This window comes from Rhinopithecus bieti, unplaced genomic scaffold, assembly GCF_001698545.2.
Source record: "Rhinopithecus bieti isolate Rb0 unplaced genomic scaffold, ASM169854v2 scaffold_12512, whole genome shotgun sequence".
NCBI lineage: Eukaryota > Metazoa > Chordata > Mammalia > Primates > Cercopithecidae > Rhinopithecus > Rhinopithecus bieti.
Genome location: NW_016807354.1, coordinates 677,988 through 693,791, shown reverse-complemented (window position 1 = coordinate 693,791; position 15,804 = coordinate 677,988). Strand labels below are relative to the sequence as shown.

General features: G+C 35.6%; 1 protein-coding gene across 3 annotated transcripts in view; it reads right to left on the bottom strand.

Annotated features, from left to right (window-relative positions):
- ITGAV (integrin subunit alpha V) overlaps positions 1–15,804 on the bottom strand; it is a 93,649-nt gene that overhangs the window by 53,923 nt on the left and 23,922 nt on the right. For 2 of the 3 annotated variants that reach the window (XM_017881430.1, XM_017881431.1), the window contains exons 3-4: positions 7,498–7,589; positions 4,285–4,399 (exon numbers count right to left, since the gene is read on the bottom strand). In XM_017881430.1, the coding sequence (XP_017736919.1) occupies positions 4,285–4,399; positions 7,498–7,589 (207 nt within the window). Of the gene's footprint in view, positions 1–4,284; positions 4,400–7,497; positions 7,590–15,804 lie in introns of those variants that run through there. The other variant, XM_017881432.1, reaches the window with a different exon arrangement.

Sequence of the window (15,804 nt, the reverse complement as noted above, 5' to 3'; positions counted from 1 at the left end):
GTAAATTTTCTAACCAAGAGGGAGTGGGAAAATGTGGGGCTGGGGTTTCCAGCGTCCAGTGAATCAGACTAAGGAATTCTGCTCTAACCTCAAGTTAGAGCAAGTCAGCTATTTATTTCCTTTATTCGAGTTGCATCTGGGGGAACTATTTCAAGCTATTTATAAAGACATCCTTTTTTTGATTATCATACTGTACAATTATCTGCTTTATTTGGTTTCCCAGAATATCCAGTTAAAAAGCATGACTGTCCCTTAAAATTTTCTTAACAGGTATATATTAAACTGAGTGCTTTTGCCAATTTAAAGACTTTATGTTGAATATAAACTATTTTGGTGCAGGCTCTGGTACTTATTCCTGCGGATGGTTAACACTTCTCCCACTTGTTAGGTCTGGTAATGACATTACAAATAGTAATATTATTGGTTCTGACAGTAAGATCAGCTAGGGTTTATTAAGCCTTTACTCTGAGTCAGGTATTATGCTAAAGCATTTTACATGACATCATCTTTTTTAAGTCTTTATACCAATCCTATGAGAGAAACTATTATTACTCAATAATTTGTACAGATAATGGAACTGATGCTTAGGCAAATTAGGTAACTTGACCACAGCCAACCAGCTAGTAAATAAGACAGTGGGACTTGAACCCGGAGGTGCCTATAACACTACACTGCACTGTCTTAAATCAGTAGTATCTTTATCATTCCCTGAGTAATGACAAAGGGAAAGGAAAGGAAAAGCCAACTAGAAATCATTACTGAGAAAAATCTATGTTCAAATAATATTAGCATCAGAAAGCAGACAGAAGGAACAGAAGATTCAGTCTGAGCATGGAGTTGAAAGGGTATTGGCATCATATGATTCGTGGCTAGGCAATTTAGAACAGAAGAACATCTGGTCTACTGCATAATGTCCTTTGTCATTGCTCAGGAAATGATAAGTACATTGTTGATTTCAGACAGTGCAGTGTAGGGGTGTAGACACGCGTGGGGTCAGGTCTATACTCTCATTTACTAGCTGGTTGGCCATGGTCGAGTTACTTAATTTCCCTAAGTAACTTGGTTTTTTTGTTTTTTGAGGTTGTTTTTTATGCTTTTCCTAAGAGTTGAGGTTTTATCATGCAGTTATGAAAAAGCTGAAAGCAAATGTAATCAGTAATAAGGTAAGTTAGTGACAGACAGTGAAATTCCTTATCCAGGATGTCCATATAAGTCAGGTTAAAAACAGAACAAACCAACTAACCAAACCACCAAAACAAACAAACAAAAAGAAAAAACCCAAAAGCAAACAAACAAATAAACAAAACAACCCACAATCTGCCACCAAGACAAGCAAAGTTACTAAGAAGTTAGCAATGTAGTCCCACAAAACTGACACCACCTCATAAAACCAATTATTGGTTTGCATAATTTACTGAAGTATGAAACAGATAAAAAAACACTAAATTTATATCTCTGAAATTTTTTGTGTGAATTGGTGTTTTACCAATGATGAAACAAAGGCCCAGAGTGGTTAGGTGAATTACCCACAGCTATAGGTGGATTGTCAGCAGAAAATCAGAATATAACCCAGGTTCTCAGACTTCCACTCCTAAGTCTTCTTCTCCAAACAAGATGCCCTTCACAATTTAGGCCTATTATAGGTGGTTTAATATTTCAAAGGTTGAATCAAAAAGCATGTACAATAATCAAGGGTTACTGAAAGCGCCAGGCCTATTAGAAACAAAGGCATGCACTTTGCTTTTTTGTTTTTTGAGATTGTTCTTTAAGCTTTCCCTAAGATTTCAGGTTTTATTATTTAGATCAGGGTTCAGCAAACTTTTCCTGTAAAAAGTCGAACAGTAAATATTTTAGGCTCATAGTGTAGCAACTCAACTCTCAGAACTCTACTAGATCATTACAGATAACACATCAACAAATGGGTGTGGCTGTATTCCAATAAAACTTCATTCACAAAAAGAGGCCCACAAGCCAAAGTTCATTGACCTGATTTGGATACTTTAGAAAATATAGCTTTGGCCGGGCGCGGTGGCTCAAGCCTGTAATCCCAGCACTTTGGGAGGCCGAGACGGGTGGATCACGAGGTCAGCAGATCGAGACCATCCTGGCTAACACGGTGAAACCCCGTCTCTACTAAAAAAAATACAAAAAATTAGCTGGGCGAGGTGGCGGGCGCCTGTATTCCCAGCTACTCGGGAGGCTGAGGCAGGAGAATGGCGTAAACCCGGGAGGCGGAGCTTGCAGTGAGCTGAAATCCGGCCACTGCACTCCAGCCTGGGTGACAGAGTGAGACTCCATCTCAAAAAAAAAAAAAAAAAAAAAGAAAATATAGCTTTAAATGACTTTATACTTTCTGTGCCTAAACCAAATAAGAGCATTCTGTGAACAAGGGAATCATCATTAGAATGCATGTTTTCAGGAGATTTCCATGTATTCTTATATATCAGGAATTATTCAAACCTAGGTCATGAAAGCAGGAGGGTATTCTTTATAGAAAAGCTGCACTTAATACAGAAGCAACTGAAATGGAAAACATTTTCTATTGTGAATAATGTAGAGGAAAGGTTCTTTTGGAATAGACAAACTTAGGTTTAAATCCTCATTTGACCATTCAGAACTTCAACACTGACCTATTCTATATGTACCCTGAAAATAGTGAAAGTCAGTCATAGTAGCTACTTCTCTGCACGTACTTGATGCTCCAGAGTGGGTGGCTTGCTCCTTTTGCTTACTCCTGCTTCTTTGCACCTCTTTCTGCCCAGAATGTCCCCACTCTTAACCCCATGAGATGTGGAAATAAAATTGCCTCAACTATGTGATTCTCAGTTCCCACATGCATCAGATGAAAATAAGGGTGTATTGTGTGTGTGTGTACATCATATAAGTAATAAATAACAAACCTGGCATACAAGGGTTAACTCATTCTTCATAGCTATTAAATTATCTTCTCAAATAGGAACATTTTTGCAATAAAGAAATTAAAATACAAATTTAATCTTCAGATTCTCTACCTACTACCAAAGATGACAGTACCATAACCAAAATACCAACATAAAGATGGCAGTACAGATGGCATCCAAGCCCTGAGGATAAAGCCTCAATTTCCCTCATCCTGTGCAGTGTATGCTTTCTAGCCTAATTTTTTCTCTTTCCTAACAAACAATACAGATTTGGGTAGGTATCACTCTTTTAATGTTCACTTCCCACTTATAATAGGTAGGATCAAAGTGTTGGGCTAAGAAAATAACTGTTTATTGAAATAATCTGCAGTTTCCCGTAGTTTTAACTACTTAGAATTTGGAAGACAGAACAGTCCCTTTGACCTAGTGTCACATGTCACCTAACATGGACAAAACAAATATAGGAGTAAGAGTCTTACATGTTGTGCATTTGTTACTAATTTTCTCTAATAAACTATGTGGTGACCAGTGGAACACAAAAAATAATGGCCTAAGGGCTCTAGGCATAAACACTATACCACATTTCAGTAATCTATTTTTATGCTTCTGGTATAAGGAAGATCTAAAGTAGTAGCTAATTCAGCAAAGAGTAGCGGGGCACAAAAGGATTGGAATCTCCAAAGAGAAGAGGATGTACAGATTTTGGAAAAGCATAATCAAAATTATAATTGCTTCAAGTCATCTTTAGTCATGATATTAATTCCTTTTGAAATTTCAAGTAATATTAGCAAAGAGCATAAAATCCTCTGGATCACCAAAAAGGGGTGGGCTTGGTAGCAGGTTAACAAAGAAACTCTGATTAAGAGCAGGAAAATTCAGAGTCAAGACTCCTGAGTTCAATGTTCATCTTCCTATATAAACTTTGGCTCTTTAAGACATAATATTTTTTATTTTCGACATCATTATTAGTATAAAGCAGGAGTTCTCAAACTTTGGTATCAGAATTGCCTTGCAGAGTCTGTTAAAAATTCAGGTACCCAGGCCTGACCTAGAGCTACTGAATCAGAATCTTTGGTTGTAGGGTCCACATCTTCTCTGTTAGAGAAGCTCAAATGAGCATCTTTTGACTATTAGTCATCAAAAATACAGGTTCTTAAAATCATATACGAATGAAGGAAGATGAAAATGAGTTCTTAGAAAAAGTAAACCTGTTTACTTCACATTTGTAATCTCTTTACCTTAGTAGGATTGTTTTCATTTTGTTCTCATAATATGTCTATATGTTTTAATCACACACACACACACACACACACACACACATATTTTTAACAAACTAGGCTTCCCACCCCTCTTCTTAAAGGCTGGTACAATATCCTGTACATACGTGATCTGCATGGAGCATACTCAACAGTCTTTGTTCCATCTTGAAGAAAGCATGTTCCAACAGGCTCTCGCTCCTGTTTCAACTCAGTCCTCCAATGGTACAATGGGGCACAGGCCTAAAATCAAAGGTTTAGTCCATGACATAAAGATTTTCTAAAAATTTAGTGTTTCAGATGCTCTATACTACTTCAGAATATAACACCACTTTCTCTTTTTTTGAGATGGGGTCTCAGTCTGTTGCCCAGGCTGGAGTGCAGTGACGTGATCATGGCTTGCTGCAGCCTTGAACCCCTGAGCTCAAGTAATTGGCCTTACCCTCTTGAGTAGCATGTGGCATGGGACCACATGTGAATGCCACCATGCCTGGCTAATTTTCTAAAATTTTTTGTAGAAACGCGATCTCACTATGTTTCCCAGGCTGGTCTCTAACTGAACTCAAGCAATCCTCCTGCCTCAGCCTCCCAACATGCTAGCTGTAAGCTAACACACCCACCACACCTGACCAACTTGCAAAGCATTCATAGAAATTAATCAAACCTATCCTATACCTTAAATTCCTTACCATAGTGGTAAATAAAGATTTTAAAAGAAGTCTTTGTCTCACATTATTCTGAAGGCCATATTTGTGGTCCAAATTTTTTTTTCAAAATAGTTAGAAAAATTGTTATTTCAGGTAGTATATTTCTTGATGCAATATGCTATGCTAAAGGTAGAGACCAAATTAGGTTTTGAACTAAGTAACACTCATGCATATGGAATATATCCCCTAAATTATACAGCAAATAATTTATTAAGAGAGCAAAAGAATGTGCAGCATTTACTTACTTTCCAATAAAACTGACCTTTTTGTTTTCAGCATTCTAGATTGAAATATCACGTAGAGTAGCAGAGTAATGAATGCTTTAACAGCATAGTAATCTACCAAATGTGTAACAATTCATTTAGTGAAAAAGGTTTAATTGGTTTTCTATAACACTTTTTGAAGCAAAGTGCTAACATAAGCACTGCAGAACACCAGTACTGACTTATTCTATATGTACCCTGAAAACAGTGAAAGTAGGTCATAGCAGCTACTTCTCTACACGTACTTGATGTTCCAGAGTGGGTAGCCTGCTCCTTTTGCTTACTCCTGCTTTGCACCTCTTTCTGCCTAGAATATCTCCACGTTTAACCCAATCCTTCACCTCCAATTGCTGAAATGTGGCACATCCTTTAAAGTCTGCTGAAACTTCACCTCCTAAGTAAATCCTATGCAGCATAATTAGATGAAAAAATAAAGGCAATAATAAATAGTATGTAAATAATTAAAATAGGAAGAGTGGTCTCTGAGGAAATTAAATTAAAGCTGAAATCTGAATGACAAAGGGCTAGCCAAGTAGAAATCATAAAGACAACTAATACAAGCAGAGGGAACACAAACACTAAGGCACTAACTGAAATGATTTGGAATGTGGAAGAAATAAAGACAAGCCTGGCTTTAGTATGTAAGATGGAGTGAGAGGAGGCCAAAGACATAGCCAGTGACTTGTTTTTGGAGATGTTTTTAAGACAGTATGAGCTTATCATACTTATTCAGAGAGTGATAGAAAGCCACTTGACTGTTTTAATTAAGGTAAAATGCTCTGGTTCACTCTGGTCCTTCTTGCAGTTAGGGTAAGAGAAGCAGCAGCAGGATGAGAAGAGCCATTGCATTGGTCCAAGGGGGTAATGATGGTGGCTTGTTGCAGGGTAGAAATAGCGGACATGTAGATCTACTGATAAATGTGAGATATATTTTTGAGACAGATTGCGAGTGCTCACTAGTGAATAGGGCGGAAAATCAGGCCTCCTAATAAACTGGGAAATATATATATATATATATGTATATGTATATATATATAATAGCTTTTTATTTGTTTTTCTTCTTTCATGGAAGGAAACAAGAGTCCTATTTTGGCCACGTTCATTTGGAAGCCAAATAGGTAGTCTGGAAATATGACTTAAAGGGTCCAGGGAGAATTAAAAGCTAGAGATATAGATTTGGGGATTATACTTACAGCCATAGGAGAGACTAGGAACCTCTAGGTAAAAGTTGTAGTTAGAAGAAGCAAAGGAAGCTACATAGAGATCAAGGACACCCCAATATTTGGAAATTGAATGGAAGAGGAGCCATTAAAGGAGACTACAAAAGAGCAGCCAGTAAGATAGGAGAAAAACCAGGAAAATACAGTTCACAGAAACCAAGAGAAGAAAAATTTAGTTAAAAAAAAAAAAAGGGGATGTTGACTATTCTGAATAATGCTGAGAGTGCAAGAAAGATAAAAATAAATACCAGCAGAGAAAACAAAACATAATGGTATGTATGTATGTACATATATATAAATGCTAGTGAATTTCAGTGACCTGAAAGTCAATGGTGACATAGGAAAGGGAATGTGAAGTAAAGAACTAGGATGGCTACCATAGAAAACATTTCAGAAAGTGGTGTCTGAGAAGAGGAGCAGAGGAATGGACAGCAGCATAGGGGGAGATGAGGCGAAGGAAGGTTGTTACTTTTTTTTTCTTTGTTCTGTATCCCACTTCAACATCATGTTGTATTTTCAAAGAGAAGTGGCCGGGCTCGGTGGCTCAGGCCTGTAATCCCAGCACTTTGGGAGGCCGAGGTGGGCGGATCACCTGAGGTCAAGAGTTAGAGACCAGCCTGGTCAACATGGCAAAACCTTGTCTCTACTAAAAATACAAAAATTAGTCAGGCATGGTGGCAGATGCCTGTAATCCCAGCTACTTGGGAGGCTGCAGCAGGAGAATTGCTTGACCCTGGGAGGCGGAGGTTGCAGTGAGCCGAGACAGCACCACTGCACTGGGTGACAGAGCAAGACTCCATCTCAGGGGAAAAAAAAAGGAGAGAGAAAGAGAGGAAGTAGTAAAGCATTTGTTAACCAAAGCCACACTATTCCTTTACTTGGCTGGGTGGAAATAAACTGATAGGAACTATCAAGTGGGGCAGGTAAAACAAAGTAGGAATGAGGGTGAAAATAAGTGAAAGCCTGTTCAAGAAGGGCAAGAGACATGGCCTCTTTGGACAGAGTGGCCTTTGATCAGAGCTGTCTTATGTTGTTATACCTTGCACCCTTGAGCATACTGAATTTTACTATCAGCTTGAAAATATAAAACCTCCTGTGTCTCTACATAAACTGACTAAACTCACCTGTGAATAAATATCCAGAAGACTTACCAAAATTTTATCTTGTTTCGACCTCACAGATGCTCCAAACCACTGATGGGACTTAAATTCCAATGGATCGTCCTTGGCATAATCTCTATTGCCTAAAAAAGAATATTGTGAGTAGTAAGACCCAAAATATACTGTTCTTAACATAACAGTTTATTTTTATCCAGCCAGGTTGAGAAATAGTACACCTTTGATTAATCAAATACTCCACTGTTTATTTTTCTCATATATACTTTATATACACTAGAGACTTTCAACTAATCAGAAACATAGAATACATGATAACCCAGAAGTGCCTCGGTGTTATTATTAGTCCCATTAATTATCATAATACATGATTGAAAAAGCAATTGTAAATAGTTTTCCAGTTGCTCAACAGTTAGATAATTAATTATTAAACAAATACATATGATCGTCTATTCCCAGAAGTTCTTTCTGTAGGGCATAAAGATATTTATGAAAATTAAATGGTATGAAACACTTTTGTGTAAAATGCTATAAAAGACAAGACTGAGACCTGTGCCTGTGACATAACAATGCAAGAATTAGAATCCAGGAAACCTGATTTGGTTGGTAGAAAAAAGAGTTCAATATGGCACACTCCAATCAAACACTTATTTTTATTACTTCAGTCCTCACTATTGAGAAAATTATTTCTGTACACTAAAACTCCAGTGTCAAAAACAAAATGATGCATTGGGATAGACCAAACATCACTATATTCTTACCAATACAAGTATATTTGCCTACAGCACACCTGGGATAGTACTCAAAAATGTCAATATCGTGGAAGACAAAATGAGTAGGAAACACTTCTAGATTAAAAGAGACCACTAAGGCATGGTAACCAAATGTAAGATGTGATCTCTGATTGAATTTTATGTCCAAATAAGTTTTTTCAAAGTTACAAGGACTTTATTGGGATAAATGTGGAAATGTGAATTGTGAACTAGATAACAGTAATAATGTATAATTCAGCAATAATTACATTGTTACTATTAATATTACATTATTCATAATAATGATTCGTTTCTAATATGTGATGACTATATTGTAGTTACATAAGAAAATGTCCTAGTTTATAGGCGATACATGCTGAAGTATTTAGGGGTTAAGTGTAACAATGTCTGCAACAATAGGTGAAGCTAGGTGAACAGTGTATTGTTCATTGTTCATTGTATTACTGAAATTCAAATTTTTACAGGTTTGAAAATTTTCAAAATAATATTTAAGACATAGTAATCAATAAGTACAAAATATATGTACAAGACTAATGGTACCTTCTCACCTTTTTAACACTTTATTGTATTTACTTTAACTATAAAAGTCTTATTCATTACAAAACAAACCAAAACATAAAACAAAGCCATATATAAAGATAAATCTAAATACCACAACCCCATTATAAAGAAATGACCTCTGTTAACACATTACTATCTATCCTAAAGACTTGTTTCATGAATATATGCATGTTTTTATATGTAAAACAGATATTAAGTCAATATTTAAGATAACATTAAACTTATCATTATAATGCTTAATAAGCCACTTATAAAGGCAGACCTATAATATCATTTTCATTGCTGTGTGGTATCCTATTAAATAGCCACAGAATACTTTATTTAATCAATCCCCTACATATCCCTCAATTTCAAATTTAGGAATATTTCTATTTTTGGAGGGCAGTAGTGTGATCACAGTTCACTGTAGCCTCAACCTCCTACGCTCAAGCGATCCTCCCACTTCAGCCTCCAGAGAAGCTGGGTCTACAGATGCATGCTGCCATGCCTGGCTAATTTTTGTTCTTTCTGTAGAAACAGGGTTTCATCATGTTGTCCAGGCTAGTCTTGACCACCTGAGCTCAAGGTCAACCTGCCTCAGCCTCCCAAAGTGCTGAGATTACAGGTGTGAGCCACCATGCCTGGCTGATACACTTATTTTTATGTGAAAGAATACTCTTATCCCTCATCCCTAGTCTCTGAAACAAGTCATGCTTATTCCCACCTGCAGGCATTTGGGTCTGAGGTCCTCTTGCCTAGAAACTTTATTCCCTCCACTCTGGATTCAAATCCTAACTGAAAATTCAGGTGTGTTTCTCTATTCACAGAAGAGTGGATAATCTTGAATTTTTTAAGAGAATTGTGAGTTGTTCACTGTAACTACAGAGAATGATCAGGAAGGGAGTGGTTATCAAGAGCCTTTTCTTCTTTTTCTTTTTTTTTGAGACAGAGTCTTGCTCTGTCGCCCACGCTGGAGTGTAGTGGCACGATCTCAGCTCACTGCAACCTCCGCCTCCCGGGTACAAGAGATTCTCCTGCCTCTGCCTGCCGAGTAGCTGGGATTACAGGCGCGTGCCACCACGCCCAGCTAATTTTTTGTACTTTCAGTAGAGACAGGGTTTCACCATGCCAGCCAGGCTCGTCTTGAACTCGTGACCTCAGGTGATCTGCCCACCTCAGTCTCCCAAAGTGCTGGAATTGCAGGCATGAGCCACCTTGCCTGGCCAAGAGCCTTTTTTCCTTAATTGATATATAATAATTTTACATATTCAAGGGGTACATAGTGATGTTTCAATACATATAATCTATACTTATCAGGTCAGTGTAATCAGCATGTTCATCACCTTGAACATTTAGTACTTTTTTGTGTTGGGAACATTCGATTCCTTCCTTCTACCTATTCGAAATTAGATAATACATTATTTTTAACTATAATAATCCTACAGTGGTAGAAAACACTAGAACTTACTCCTCCTATCCAGCTGTAATTTTGCCGCCATTCTCTCTACCTTTCCCAGCCTCTAGTATCTTCTACATTTTACTTCTATGACATCAACTTTTTCTTAGCTTCCACCTATGAGTGAAAACACACAGTGTTTAATTTTCTGTTCCTGGCTTATTTCACTTAACGTAGTACCCTCCAGTTCCATCCATGTTGCCATAAATGACAGGACTTCATTCTTTTTATGGCTGAACACACACACACACACACACCATTTTTCCACTGTATATACATATTCCTGAACACAGACAGGAATATATATACATTATATATATATATAAAATAATGTATACACACACATATATATGTACACACCATGTTTTATCTATTCATCTCTTGTTAGACACCTGAACTGATTCCATATCTTGGTGATTATGTACAGTGTTCCAAAAAAACACGGGACACAGATGTCTCTTTGACATACTGATTTCCTTTCCTTTGGATAAATACCTAGTAGTGGGATTGCCAGATCATATGGTAGTTTCATTTGTAGTTTTAGAAGAACCTCCGTACTGTACTCCATAGTAGCTGTATTAATTTACATTCCCACTTTTGTCAAGAGCGTTTCTGCCATGGTAAGAATGGGCTTTATGGGATTTCTGAGTTGCCTTCTATGCTAAGTATTTTTTCTCAATTATTATATTCCTGAAAAGTGAAATTTATTCTTTATTAAAGGTTATCCAATCTCTCCCTACCACTTTGAAAATTTACCTCCATGACTGTTTTTCTTAACAAATGTTACATCTCTTTAAACTTGTATATGGTGGCACAAGATGCTGCTGGGCACTGTCAAGCAGCATAGGCCTGCAGAGCTACCATGTTCTGTTTCCTATTTCTTTAAAAAAGTATCAAAAACATCCCTTCCCATAACAGCTATGGATATCTGTCTTTGAGGACATCAGGGTTAGCTTAAGCTAGAAAATTCATGCAAAATCAGTACGAATTTGACATATCTTTTTGGAAACCAAAGTAGTCCAGTATAACTGGATATAATGCACTGGCATACATTGGCACCCAAAACTTAGTCAATGGTCTTCAAAAAGAAAAACATCATCCACTGCTTTCAATGCCTTCAGCTGCAACAGAGTTACAAGCTCATGTTACCATCTTTTTAAGAAGTTTGCTCATTAGGAAGTTTTTCTTTACTAATCAAAATTGTTCTTCTGGAGACCAAGTCTTAAAATCCTTGATTCAACATTACATAGAAGTTTCAGCCAGAGGAAGTACAAACAGAGTGGGTGAAGAGAAAGCAAAAGAAAGCCTGCTCTCCAGATAAACTGACAAGAAGGTCATTCATGGCCTGGCAGCTATCCTGAGGCACATGAGTGAAGTAAATATTCTGAATCACAGCCCTGAAGTCAGCATTTAGAATGATATTGAACCTCCTCAGATGGCCTGGACTATGCTGACACACTTGAAAAGGAAACAGGACACAGACAACCACAGAAACTCAAGGGCTGGAAGAAATGCTTTTGCAGGCAACAGCCAAGAATACCAAGATTTCTGTCCATAATCACAAAAGCCATTGGAAGATTAGCTCTGTTCACCCAGATAAATAAAAAAGAAAAAAGAGTATCTCACACAATAAAATAATTTTATTTAATTATCTAAATAAATAAAAGTATTTAAATAACTTAAATCTTAAATATCATTTATTTAATAATCTTTAAATCTCTCTAATAAAGTTGAGAAGAAATTGCTCTGTATTATGTAAATTAACATACGGCTCTGTACTACCACTTTCAAAAATACAGAGGAAAATTTTGCTAGAGAAACTTGAAATTAATAAGCAAGTAAATCACTAGAGACTTGAAAATTTCATGTCTGTTTTGCCAGGTTTTCAAACTTGTCATTTGCATTTTATCAAACTCCCATGACTGCATGCTTGAGGACAGAAGCAAATGAGAAAAGCAGATTGCCGTAGTTTTCGACTCTACTCCTTATTAGCAGCCAACTTTTTTCCCTGGTGTTTCCAAAGGCACTGTCAACACATTCGGCATTCAACTTGCTAGACAATTATGGGCAGTGCTTATTTTTAAGATACAATTACCTTCTTACCCTAAGCAAAATGTTTTGTTTCTTCTTTTCATACCAAAAGAGCATCCCTTGGAACAAGATTATGTCACCTTTTTGTGAAAAGGCCAAAGTGAACAAGAATGCTAAAGCATCAGAAAAGCAAGAGAGTCAACTTCCATTTTGAAACTAAATGTGGTTTTAGTCACTTGGCTCCTATTCATTACTATGACTTGTATGAATAATGAAATAATTCAGGTCCTTAACTTACTTTTTGCTAAAACAAATGAATAAAAAAAGTAAAAAGAAAAAAAAGCTATTAAAACAATACCACCCTGCATTCATAGACAATTTACAGACTTTCTTAAGCAGCTTTTTACTTCAAACATCACTTGCTTAGTTGTACTTCCTGTAACAAATTTGCTAGGAAAAAAATCTCCCAATAAAGCATGCTTATTTATTATGTAAAAATGGACAGGTTAGTGGAAGAAATCTCTTTGATTATTTAAATAAATAAATCATAAATAAATGGGTACCTCCTATGTCTATATGCTAGTAATATAGCATTAAATGAGACAGAAGTCTTTGCTTTTGAAGGAGAAAAGTAATACATAATTATATAAAATATTTTCAGAGAGCCATAAATACCATAAGATAAATTTGAGAGAAAATGATTTGGAGGTCAGACAACTACTGTTATCATGCATTTATCTGTAACCCAATGCTATTTTGAAATAACATATTCCATTGATTCAGAGCTGCAAATATTCAGATACTAGCATGTCTAAAATCTGAATGTGTACAATAGTCAATGGTGACGTATTTATAATGGTGACACTTTTAGTATTTTTAGTAGTACATAAATAGTACATCAAAGGCACCTTTACATTCACAGTCAACTGATTTTTGACAAAGATGCCAATGCCAAGCAAATTCAGCGGCAAAGAAATAGTCTTTTCAACAAATGGTGCTGGGACAACTAGATACCCATATACAAAAAGATTAATTTGGAACCATACTTCAAACCATACCAGAAAATTAACTCAACACAGATCACAGGTATTTTTAAATGTAAGAGCTAAAACTATGTAACTCTTAAAATAAAACAAGGAAATAAATCTTCATGAACTCGGGTTAGGCAATGATTTAGAAAACCAACAGCATAGTGATAACACAGTAGATATATTAGCCAATTAAAATTTAAAAATTTTCTGCTTCAAAACACCATTTAAAAGTAAAAGACAACCCTCAAAATTGGGGAAATTACTTGCTTATCAAATACTGGATAAAAAAATTGTATCCTAAATAATATGAAAAAAAAAAAAAACTCCTACAACTCAGTAAGACAAACAACTAAATTAAAAATAAGCAAAGAATTTGAACAGATGTTTCTCCAAAGAAGAAATAACAGCCAGTAAGCACAAGAAAAGATGTTCAACATTCATCATCATCAGGTAAATGCAAAAAAAAACCACAACAAAATATGCCTTCACACTCATTAGGATGGTTATTATAACATAAAAAAGACAGAATATGAGTGTCCATACGGATATGGAGACACTGAAACCCTCATACTTTTCTAATAGAAATGTAAAATGGTACAGCCACTTTTGAAAATAGTTTGACAGTTTTTAAAAAAGGTAAATGTAGATTACCATATGACGCAGCAATTCCACTCCTAGACATCTGTCCAAGAGAAGGCAAAACATATGTCCACACAAAGATTTGCACATGAATGTTCAGAGTAGCATTATTCATAATAGCCAAGAAGCAGAAAACACTCAAATGTGCATCTACTGGTATAAACAAAATGTTTATTTATTCAGTTGAATACTGTTAGGCAATAAAAACGAAATGTAGCACTGATACATGCCGTAATATGAATGACTATGTATCACATAATTCTGTTTATATAAAATATTCAAAACCAAAATATGTAGACACAGAAAGTAAATTAATAGCTGCTTAGGGCAGGAGGTACAAATGGGGACAAACTGAAGTTGGACACATTTCTTTTTAAGGTAATGGAGATGCTGTGGAATTAGGCTGTAGTAACAGCTATAAAACTCTACAAATATAGTAAAAATTCATTGAATTATACACTTAAAACAGGTCAATGTTATGGTAAATTATATCTCAATAAAGCTGTTTTTAAAAATGACAAATTTGTCAGGAGAAAAAGTACCTGCAGCATTGAACAGAAATGTGTGTGTGTGTGTATGTATATGTGTGTGTGTGTGTGTGTGTGTGTGTGTGTGTGTATATATATATATATATATGAAATGACTTTTCGAAATTAATTAAAAATAGATGTGTCAGAAGAGTAATAGACCAAGAATAAAAATGAATAATATAATAGATCAAGAATGAAAATGGATAATAGAAAACAAAATTTAAAAACCCAGAAAGAGCTAATAAGCCTATGAAAAAAGACTCAAGCTTACCAGAAATAACAGAAATGAATATTAAAACAAGACATATGTTTCACCTGTCAGGCAAAGGAAGATAGTATCAAATTTGGTTCAAATATTGCTTGTGTCAGTATTGTCCTATTTGGCAAAGATGTATCAGAAATCCTGAAACACACATTGCTATGACTTCTACATTTATTTTTTAAAAATTAACTAAAAAATATTTTGTAATACAAACTAAGACTAATAAGCATGTCAAAGTTTTGTTATAAAACAACAGAATGTCCAACAGAATAGGAGACAGAGTAAATAATAACTTTATGTATTTTGCGTATTTACACACACACACACACACAGAATATACACAGGCCATAAGGCACATGCACAAATACACACACAAAAGTATATCCTATGGCCACTGGCTTCCTGAGTGGTGAGATTTAAGTAGGTCTGGTTTTCTCATATTTTCATCAATGGATGTGCATTATTTATAAAATGTTTTAAAGGTTTTTTAAAAAGTAGTGTGGATAAGCATCCTTCAATCCTCATATACAAAAGCTTAGTTTGAAGCTCCCACATCCCCTCTTAATTAACTTTATGTTTACATTTTCATCTCACACATGTAAAGGAATTTTAGTTCATAAAATTCAAGAAAAAAAACACACAGCTCTTTCTTTCTTTAAGCATTAACCATTCCCTAGGAAACCTCTCTCTTCTTTTTTTAAGCATTTAACCTTCCTAGGAACCTCTATTCTATGTTATAGAATCAAACTATTAGAGTAGAATATTGCATAAAATAACTAATTAAAAAATAAAAATTCTAGATAACTACTGAAGACTAAAATGGTGGTTAATGATTTCATTGATTTAGTAAGGAAATACAGTTTGTTAATTTATTTAAGAAACTCTGACAGACAATAGGTAGTGGTAAGATATTAGAACAGTACTAATAACGAAAGGACAATTTGCTTTATAAACTTCCAAAGTGTCTTCAAATGTCTCTTGAAGCTTACCTGTACTGACTTAAAATAGCCAAGAGACCAAGGTCCCCAAATCCAAAGCGTTTGAAAAATAAATCATTTATATATACAAAAACAAGTTCTGC